Genomic DNA, 10,857 nt, shown 5'->3' on the forward strand with positions numbered 1-10,857 from the left:
TAAAAGAGAATAGAGAGAACCTTAAAACGTGACAGCGTTATTTTTTCGGGAGAGGGAAAGAGATAATTATCGCCGGGAAAAGAGACATCTTGCAATCCGAAGAAATCGTTTTTTACGTTTGAAACGACTTCAGAAGGGCGGGAAAGGTTCAAGCCGGGAGGTGTCTGACATTTCTGGCCAGAAGGGTGCGTAACACGTGAGGGGAGCACCACACGTGTCGGCCGCCGGAAAGGACACGTGCTGGCAAAGATTGCATAACACTCTAGGTACTAAATTGTTGAAACACGCCAATCATCTGTGTTTTTTTAGACCTGTAAAAACCTTGGCTGTCTAGGCAAACATCAGTTTGTTGTTCAGTGACAGAGAGAACTACAACACCTCGAACTTGCTACGTGAGATTTCTATTTTAAAGCAAGATTTTTTTGAGACGGTATAGTCAACATGGCAAAGCAAGTAAGTGAGTCTTAATTGTCGCTTTTACTAAGGGGAGCCGAAACTTCCCGCGAAAGTAACTGGGGAGGCGAAGCGCACCCCGAACGCGCCATAAATGATTATTGTCCTAAGCTGCAAGGCCTCGCTGGGGCGTTTAGCCAATGCTAAAGCAAGGTAACCTTTATTCAGGGATGATTCCAGTCTCGGCCTCCGAAATTTTCTGAAAAATGTTTCCATCTACATTGAACAGGTCGCTTTTTTTACGGGCTGAAAACCAGCGTCGAAGTCTTAGGAGGGGGTACTCTCTTGCATAGGGTTTCAAGAAATAAAAGGTCACTGAAAGGAAAGGTATATGGGGCGTCAAAGGGAATGGTTTTAGAGCCATTTCGGGTTCGAAATGGGGTATGTGTTACACTGTGACCTGGAATTGGTCACGTTGTGTAGATCAAGTGAAACTAATTTCTCGTTACTGTGTGCCCCTTCTCGACTGTTTACGCAATTAGAAGCCATCGTTGGTTAGCCGTTTAGCTGAGCGATTTGGCTGAGCTTGTTAGCTGTTTAGCTGAGGTGGCTAATTCTGCGTCTTTATGGAAAGTTGTCTGTTTATTTTTTTATCTGATTCCTTGAGCCCGATCTAGTCTGCCAAAAACGTTCACCATTGAGAACAACTGGCCCCTCGGAAACAACACGCATTCATGTTTTACATTCCTCGCTCACCACGTACCGCATTTTGAGCATGTTCCTCTTCCTGAAATGTCTACTGAAATGTTTTATGCCAAGTTAAAAAAAAATCCCATTACCTTTTGCGTAACCTTACAATGTCACCAGAAAATCAGCCTGATCGTTTAATAATAAGTGAATTTGCTGTTTTATATCGGCGGTCGACCGAAGCGACCAGTCTGTAACTTTGTCTTCATAAACATTTGACCTAATTTGCTCAGTTGGTTTTACTGACCTTTACTATGCTAGGAGACAAACTAACTTCCGAGTTAGGATTTCGAGTTGGATTTTCGAGTTAGGATTTCGAGTTGGATTTTCGAGTTAGGATTTCGAGTTGGATTTTCGAGTTAGGATTTCGAGTAGGATTTTCGAGTTAGGATTTCGAGTTGGATTTCGAGTTGGATTTCGAGTTGGATTTTCGAGTAAGGATTTTGAGTTGGATTTTCGAGTAAGGATGTAGAGTCGGTCTTTTCGAGATGGTTACTAGTAATCCAGCTGCAACGAATCGGCTAGTTAGTCGGTAAATTCCAGTCCAATGCAGTCAACAAACGAATTCCTGTAGGGGTGGGGTTAGTGTTTTGCCTCTTTACTCTGCGACATCACTATATGAAGCATACATGAGGTAAGAGGCAAGACATTGAGTCTTACATGAAGTGATTTCCCATAGCCATGAACACGCTCCGGGCGTAAATCGATGGTAAGAACTAGAATATTATTTTTCTTGTCATATCTATTCTGGTGGTACAAATTTAGAAATCCGCGTTAAGAATTAGACGCAACGAAAGGCAAATATATAAATTCTAATACCGAGATTTAGGGCAGCCTAAAAGCGTAGCTCCTGGGCCGGGTTGTTCAGAGCTCGATTAAGCTAACCCAGGATAAGGTATAATTTTGATTTGAGTTTTGTAACTTTGCGGTGAGGATTTCTGTGTATTGTTTGGCCTTCTGCTTTCAGTTTTAATAATCCCAATAGACACAAAACAAAGTAGCAAAATACTTTTGTATAGAAGAAAAAGTTATGATTCGGTCAACTTTTAATCCTGGGTTAATCCTGGGTTAAAAACATTCGTGCGAAAATTTATTTAGAGCATTTCTACGGTAAGGTATTAAGTACCTGCGTCAGAAATTCAAAGAATAACTAATTTTACACGGTGCAAGCGACTGTAAAACGGCCCTAAACGGCGGAAGTTAGAAACCTGAGGGGGAGGGGGGGGGGATTCCTATATGAAATGGTTGGGGATGCTTGGCGTCTCGGGTAAAAATCAAGGATTCTGGTCTCACTTAGGGTGTTGACGACGAAACGTCACCATTTCTTCCGTTTTAAGTGGTATCTTTTAGGGGTGTAATGAAGCTCGAGCAACTCCCATATCGGTCTCCTTTAGGAGTTAAATTCCAATTTTCAAACATGCATCCCTGCCCTTTTCATATGGGAGTTCCTCCCCCCCCCCCCCCCCCCCCCAGGGAGTGAAGGAGTGATGGAGTAAAATCGCTTCACCACTACAACTTGGAAGATAATAGTTTCAAAGTTAAAAAGCAGACAAGGGGACGCGAACGGTTGTCTTAAACACTGAAGATAAAATTCTCGAAGGACGAATCCAGTTAGACGACCTTGAACACTACAAACCCCTTGAACGTCCTATGGTTGTAGAGACATCCCTAAGGGTACACCAATTAGTTAAAGAACTCCACCAGCACAACTATATTGATGACACATGACCAACCTATGGTTTTGTCAAACACCTAACCCGCCTCGCATACCATGTTCTACACGCTTACAAAATTTCACAAACCAACTCCGGTTGGAATACCCATAATATCTGGACGTGATGGTCCGACTAAAAGGCTGTCTGCATTTGTAGACAAACTCCTTCAACCCATAACAAAAGAAGAGGAGGCACATCTTAAAGACTCGACGGACTTCATCAATTTCATAGAAAAAACGAGAGTGCTAGAGAACGCTATCCTTGTTTCAATAGAAGTCACAAGTCTATACACAAATATACCTTAAGAGTAGGGGATAGAAACATGCAGTATGCGAAGGATACGAATCTTACTATGAAGGACAATCCCCTATCCCAGCACAATATCTTAAAATAGCGCTTGAACTGGTACTTCAAGAAAAGTCATTTCAGTTCACTGGAAAAAAACTACCTCCAAACACATGGAACAGCCATGGGTACTGAAGTGGCAATCGCCTTTGCCAACATCTTTATGGGAAAGGTAGAATCATAAATTTTAAATCGAAGTGCTCAAAAACCACTTGCCCGGAAAAGGTATATGGACGGTATATTTTCTATCTGGAATATAAACAAAGACGAAGTCACGCAATTTATTAAACAAGCAAATAGCCACCATCCCACCATCAAGTTCACGGCTGAAGTTTCCGACGCGGAAACGTTCCTCGACAAAAAGTTTACAAAGGCGAAAGATTTGCAAAACATGCAGTATAGACTAGACATTAAAACTCATTCAGTTTCAAAGCTACTGAAACATTTCATTAAACGCATTTCTCAAGTTGCCACCCATTAGAGGTCAAAAAGGGTTTCATCAAAGGCGAAGCATTCAGACTTCTCCGAACCAACTCCTCTGAAACAGCATTTAAACTGCTATTTCACAATCTAAAACAAATCTCATCGAAAGAGGGTATCCAGAAACTTTCGTTTGAACAACAGAAATTACATTTGAGGAGAGAAAACCTGCCCTACAACAGAAACGTAAACAAGGCACGTGAATCTTGCCTTTTGTCACACAATATCGCCCATCAGTGCCTAACTTAAAGCAAATACTAATGCAGATTGGCATTTAACTCAACAACAACCATTGCTTAGAAGAATATTCAAAGATCCACCTATTGTCTCGTACAAAAGGGGCAGATCCTTAAAGGATATACTCGTTAAAGCAAAGCTTTAACTGGCTATTACAGGTGGGTGAGAGTTGTGCAGGCCTGTCACCCCATAGCCTGCAGTGCAGGCGTCTTATTGGGGCGAGTTAGCGTTACAACCTTGCGACCGCCTTTTTAGACCGCCATGTTAGACGGTGGGGGATGGGGGAGGGGGACCCCACCCCACCCCACCCCTCCCCTATCCTTCCTCTTGCCTATCATTCACCCCCTTGGTAAAACTTGCTTTCTCTCCCCAGTCTTTCACTGCATGAAAAATTCAAGATGGCGGCTAAACTTTTTACGATGTGAGCGCTCGCTCGAAAAAATTTCGCCTGCTCTGCAGGCTAGTCACCCCATTGTTATTACCTCTGAAAATTTATTAGAAACCCCGGCAAAAAAAATCCTAACTCGAAAATCCAACTCGAAAATCCAACTCGAAAATCCAACCCGAAAATCCAACTTGAAATCCAACTCGAAATCCTAACTCGGTAAATAGGCAACATCTGATAGTTGAAGCTGGTGCACTGATTTCCGTTCAGCAAATTCAACTTTAATGCGTTCAATAGAAGATATTAAATATTAAAGGCACAGGACTGAGATGATAGTACAAAAGACATTTATCAGCAAATAGTCAAGTGATCCGGTAGAATTCAATGCATTACTTTCGGAAATTTCGCTACTCCTTACCATGCATTGCTTGATACCAGCTAGCTCTGTAAAAGTCGAGCAGAGAGGGTTTTTTCCTTTATAAAACGGAGCGGAACGCATAATGGAGAATGAGTTTCAAGTCTCAAAGGTGTGAAAAGTAATTTGCGGAAATTCTATTGTTTCAGCGAAGACGAGAAAGTTCGTTTATTAAAATAGTCATGAAAATAGATAAATGGTGTCCTGCACCCAAATTATAGACTGCTGGAAGCTTAGCCTGCGTAGCAGGCGTTTTCAAAACAGCACCGAAGGGAACGAAAAGGAAACGGCTGCTACGCCCGGGGGGTACTTGCAGAAAAGTTAGATGGAGATGTGCGGCCCACTTAGCTTCCCAAAACCCTTGCACTATTTATGACCAAAATCTGCGTTTTTTGCTACCCTATTTATGACCTGACCAAAAATTCGATGCCCTATTTATGACCGTTGCGGCTGACACAACTGTTGCCCTAAGCATAATCTTTGAAGGACTCTTGTTGATGATATTATTGATAATGACAAAAAGGTATCTTCTAAAAAACATACACAATTCAAGACTAGAGTGCAAAACCATACCCTATTTATGACCAAAATGGCCAAAATCGATACCCTATTTATGACCTAAACGGCTGAAAAAAACCTACTCTTTGGGGCCGCACATACCTATATAGCCCATATAAGGGAGTAAACCCCCACCCCCCCCCCCCCCACCCCCAGGACTGCTACGCAGGATTATACAGAGTGTTAATCCGTAAACGCGAAAGGGGCGGTTATGGATGGATGAGAGTGTCGCAACCATGTCTCGTCCCAATCTCTTGTCTGGCAACGGAGTTATTAGTCGTGTCATTTGCACGCAATAAAATATAAAATCAAAAACAAAAACCATTCCGTGGATATGGTCAAGAAATTGTGATATTACAGAAGATAAATAAAGAAGACAGTTCTCCAAGTTTAAGGTGTGTACGTTGTCCCAAAGTTAAGATATTCGTCGAAATGTTCCGCGCAAATTTACAGAGCCCAGTATGGAGCCGCTATGTTGGTGTTCCTCTGTAGTACACCAATATGGCGGCCGGAAAACAGTGTTAACATCTGGAACTTACTTTGGATGATTATCTGCACTGAACAAATAAACATTTAAATAAGCACTTTTCCAAATACGACAACCTCTTAAATGGCTAAAAAAACAAGACATAAATTTTTCGACAAACGCGATCGTAGCTTTATGTCACGCACCACCATAACCTCAAAATTCAAAATGCGCTGGTTTCCAAACGAAGGGCGCTATTGAGCTGGAAAGTTGTAAACAGATATAACTTTAGTACCTCTTATGCCTGATGAGGATAAAAACTTTGGTGGCTCTTTAGTTTTGGATTTAAGAACTTGATGACGTCACGTGAAAACACTCTATAACCGAAATAACGTTTCTTTCAAGTACAGTCTTGGGACCGCTGTTAATTTTAAAAACTGGTTCTAATATATTTTGCAATAATAGTTAATCATTAACCCTTTTGTAACACATTGTAACATTGTAACACAGAGTAAGATCAGAGACTGTTCATAGCACAAAGTCCAGTCAGTCAATGCATCAATATGGAATAATCTACTTAGCTTTAAAACGACATCGCTGAACAATGTTCAAGGAGTCTGAGCTGAGCTTTTAGAAGTAAAAAGCCCTGGAAATGTCCACTTATTGCAGGTTTTTTTTTTTTCAACAAAATGGCTTAATATTGGTGTCCGCGTCCGCCTAACAGACCAGAGGTGTCCGCTGAATGCAGGTTTATTTTACAGAAAATGTGGGAAGAAAATCTAGGGACTCAAGCTGGTGTCCACTTAATAGAGAGGTTGTCCGCTTAATATGGGGTCCGCTTGATACAGGTTTCACTGTAGAATATTTTGGGTACGCGTATGTTCTTCTTCCAAGCTCCTTTTCGAAAATAGGATTCATGCTTTGAGTTAAATTGAAACGATGTCCTACCTCGCTCTCTATATATGTATATATATCAAGATTCACATCAATATCTGTCCCCTTCGCTTCCTGTTGTGCCGAAGAGCAACCAGCTAGATCAAGGCATTTTAAAAATATTTCATATCAGCCTGGCACCTACCTAGAATTAAAAAAAACTTTTCTCAAGCTGGCTTTATTCCTCTTTAGTATCCAGCCTCGTTGTCCCTTGATGAACTCAAGCGTGAATGTCCTGCTTTCGCGGACAAGGTTTGCCCATTTTCCGAGCTACCGGAGCAAGAGAAAGGCGTGGCTGCCAAGTGCCCTGCCTTTAAGAGTGGCTGTCCATTTAAAGGATGTAAAACTGTTGGAGAGTTTGAAGGCAAGCTTGGTCTGATGCGTGACCAGTGTAAGGGGGATGCTGCTTACCTGGAGTTCCTGAGGGTAACCGTCCTGACTGCCAAAGGAAAGGAGGCCGATGTTGGATCCGCTTGCCCGTTTTTCCAAACCAAGGGTGGCTGCCCATTTGCCAAAGACACCAGTGGAAAGCCTATACTTTCTCCAGACTACATCGTGGTATGTTCCTTTCTACGTTTAATGCAATTTAGATCTAATATATAATTCTTATTATTGGTGTCCATACTCCTGTTATAGTTATGGTTGGAGGAATTAAATTAACTATCGTGACAATTTACCTGTGGTGATTGTTTTTATATAGGCGTTGCATGGAGAAATGAGGTACTGAACAGTCACGCTTGACAAAAAGTTTAGCAATGGGACTGATGGAAATAAATATGTATATATTTAGAACTATTTTTAGCAACGATAAGACCAGATCAAAAATCATCCACTACTTGAGAATGTGGAAGGGTGAAATATCGCTGAAAACATGGGTTTCATACTTAAAAGTTTGAGAAAATTTGACAAGCTTATTAGAACAGTATAGACTAGGTTCTTACCGTGAAGTCGACGTTTTTGTTTGTCAGATTTTTGTCATCTTTTTTCATTTGATTTTTATTGATTTGAAAATTTACAATTTTTTTTTCAAGACTCCCATGGGAGTTACCTTAAACGACGCGATGAATGCGTGTCCAGCATTTGGCAAAGGTGTGTGTCCATACGCCATCCTTGTGACCAAGTGCAAGGGTCTGGCTGGCAAGTGCCCCGCTTTTGAGGGAGGCTGCCCATTCAAGAACTGCAAGACCGTTGGAGAGTTCGTGGAGAAGATGACTCAGATGCGAGATACCTGCAAGGGTAAAGCTGCCTATAGCAAGGTCTTCCAGGAGCTTCTTTCCATCACTGACAGTGAACAGAAGAAGCTTGGAACCTGCCCCTTCAATGCACATGTCTGCCCATTCAGCCGTGATGCTAAAGGAAAGCCAATTGTCCCCAAGTGAGGTCGACAGATCAGTGGCTGTTGCTTAACATGGATTTGACGAAGACAAAGATCAAACCGGACTGACTTATCTATCGTTAACGAATATTCGAATTGCATTCTAGACATTCTACACGTTTCAGATTTTTCTGCGAACGTGTTTTCTCACTGTATGATTACTTGTTTAATTAACAATAAAACTTGTGAAATTATCCAGACAACGTACTCTAGCGGGGATATTGGGACTTAATTTCATTGATTAATTAAACCTCTCTTACAAGGGAAGTTGACAAGTTCAACGCCTCTCCCCCCCCCCCCTCCCCCTCCTCCACCATCGACACGCTTTTGTCAAAGAAAAAAATAAGTTCCCTTACACCGCAAAAGATGACCTTATATCCATTACTGAATTTTTTTTTCTTCCCGTCGTTTTAGTCCCACACACTGTCTCTGGGTCACCAAGGATGGGTTTTTAATGAAAACCTAACAGAGGCCAATATAGGTTAGGTAGCCTGCAGTGTAGGCGTTTTCCGTGTGTTTACGAGTTATCGGTATTAGCTCGCTATCAAGTAGATTCTCCACCATGTTGTCTCAGGAAAAGTGGGCGGGGAGGGGTGGGGACGAAAGGAGGAAAATTTCCTTCCCCTCCCCTTCCCCCGTTACTCCTCTTTTAGCCTCACCCCTAATCCCTAGGACCTCATTTCGTCTCTTGTGAGTGTGAATTCAAGATGAAGCTCGCCCTATCAAGATGCGTGCGCTCGTTCGCCAAAATACGCGTGCATCGCAGGCTGTAGGTTAGGTGATAATGGACCTTTTTCGAGGAAACGCGGCCGTTTTGAATTCAAATAGCTATTATGAGATGGTCAGGGGGCAAATTCGTTTGTATTTGCCCCCTGAGCATCCCCTGATAGCTATTTGAAACAAAATTGAAAACGGCCTCCATATAGCCGAAAAGGCCCATTATTACTTAATATTGTTATGCTGAATGTAATGTACAACTTGTTGCGTAAACAATACTGATATAAGTGCGCACTTACTAACAAAAAACGTAAAAGAGCAGCCGATTAAATGTACTATCATAAGTGGAACAGTTAAACGAGTTCACTGAATTTAACCCCATAAGCTGAAAAGTTCAGAGGGGTTCATGGTGTTATTTAAATTATTTTCAGTCCTCGAGATCGGCTACTTCTTAAGTAGAACAGTTGAACGATTTCATTTAATTTAACCTGTAAGCTGAAAAGTTCAGATGGGCTCATGGTGTTATTTCAAGTATTTTCAATCCTTGACATCGCTTACATGTCATTTGTTGATAACGGGTTTTCGGGTTTTTGCGACAAACTCCTCTGAAGGGGAACGTTTTCGTTTTCCCTTTCTCCTTCTGTAATGCTGCACTTAGCGACTCTGTTCCCTCAAGAGTTCTTCTCCTTCGCAGCCCTCGTTTGACGTCCGTTGCGCAACGTTGACGAGCCCAAAACGAGGCTGCGTGAGGCTGAGGCTACAAAAATCTTGCAAACCAATACCGAGAGAGGAACTTTCGTGGTCCATCATTGCAGATGTCGTTGATGTTGATAATGGGTTTTACGGTAAATTATGTCTTAAAAGTATCACGTTCGAAACGTTTAATAACCGGTAGCTTTTAAGGCTGAGCTCCTGGAAACAGAATTTGTCTTACAGACAGGAAATTTCGCCTGTATCCAATATATCTTCAAGTCACGTTTACTGACTTTGATATCACTCTGGTCGAAATATTATTAGGCTAACAAATTATTACTTGTTTTATTTCTTGGAAAAATAAGTCTATTAAAGACCAACACATTACACGAATGATTTCTACCAAGACATAGATTAAAAAAGGGTTCTTGCCAGGCGATGTTGCCTGGGTTCTTACTAATTTATGCTGCAAAGCTCTTAATTAAGTCATTCCATATTCATCTAAATAAGGCGTCTGTGCCTAGGCTGACTGTCACACGTACGTTCAAACATTACACCCTCCGTGCTCCTCTATCGAGAATTTTGCAGTTGCGATTAATTGTGTTACACTAAAAAACCTCACTTAAGAACCTACATTTTTTGTAGTCTGGCAAAATGGGTTCTTGTATTTTGGCTTAGTTATTGGCAATTTAGGGTAAGTAGGTTCCTAATTAGGTTCTCAGTTTCTCTGAGGGAGATATAGTTGTTGATTACCAGAAAAATAAATAAACTTGGGTTTGGTCCTTGAATATACAGTCTTTATTCACAACTGTATTATGTATTTTCTAGGAACTTGATATAAATTTGAAATCTCAGAATCACTCCTTGGTTAAAATGTTTATCACAATTTAACTGGAACCCACGTTTAAGAAGCTGCTTGATCTTGCTTGGATAAATAGGCTGTTATACCTTTTTGGCTATTAAAATGGCAAATTTCTGTCTGCAGGTTCTTAAACCACTAGGTTCTTACACGCTGGTTTTTACTATATGTGAATGAGCATCTTTTACAGAGCAGAAAGAAATAGATGATTCATTTGTATTCATCTTTTTCTCTAACTTCCTGTCATTCAAATATCCGCTATATTTTACCACATCCTATATTAAGAGTCTCCGGCGGCTCACCACTTTTTAATTTTCCTCCATCAAGAGAAAATCATCTACTGTTTCTGTTGCAGTTGTAGTGGAATCACCCCCGCTTATCCTACGACTTTTGATTTGTAAGAACGAAACAGCCTTTCATTTCCTGCGACAAACCACGTCGGTTACTGACAGTTCTTACGTTTCAGTGTTGCCTAGCAACCTCACCTACATAAAGCGAGAAAGAGAGGCAGCTTGGTTCATTTGTCAAGCTCCCACTTT

General features: G+C 41.3%; 1 protein-coding gene across 1 annotated transcript; it reads left to right on the forward strand.

The window, feature by feature from the left end:
• Positions 1–295: 295 nt before the first annotated feature.
• Positions 296–8,243, forward strand: LOC149108397 (uncharacterized). The gene is made up of 3 exons (XM_089295407.1): positions 296–453; positions 6,867–7,232; positions 7,706–8,243. The coding sequence occupies exons 1-3, from the start codon at positions 442–444 to the stop codon at positions 8,051–8,053; spliced, it is 726 nt and encodes a 241-aa protein (XP_089151533.1). The 5' UTR covers positions 296–441; the 3' UTR covers positions 8,054–8,243.
• Positions 8,244–10,857: the final 2,614 nt, after the last annotated feature.

This window comes from Orbicella faveolata, unplaced genomic scaffold (assembly GCF_042242905.1).
Source record: "Orbicella faveolata isolate gen_17 unplaced genomic scaffold, um_ofav_v1 contig_26, whole genome shotgun sequence".
Taxonomy (NCBI): Eukaryota; Metazoa; Cnidaria; class Anthozoa; order Scleractinia; family Merulinidae; genus Orbicella; species Orbicella faveolata.

Bases quoted from the DNA above. Each gene is read 5' to 3' on its own strand.
- LOC149108397 (XM_089295407.1), top strand. The intron at 7,233-7,705 runs GTATGTTCCTTT...TTTTTTTTCAAG, and splicing joins TTTCTCCAGACTACATCGTG to ACTCCCATGGGAGTTACCTT.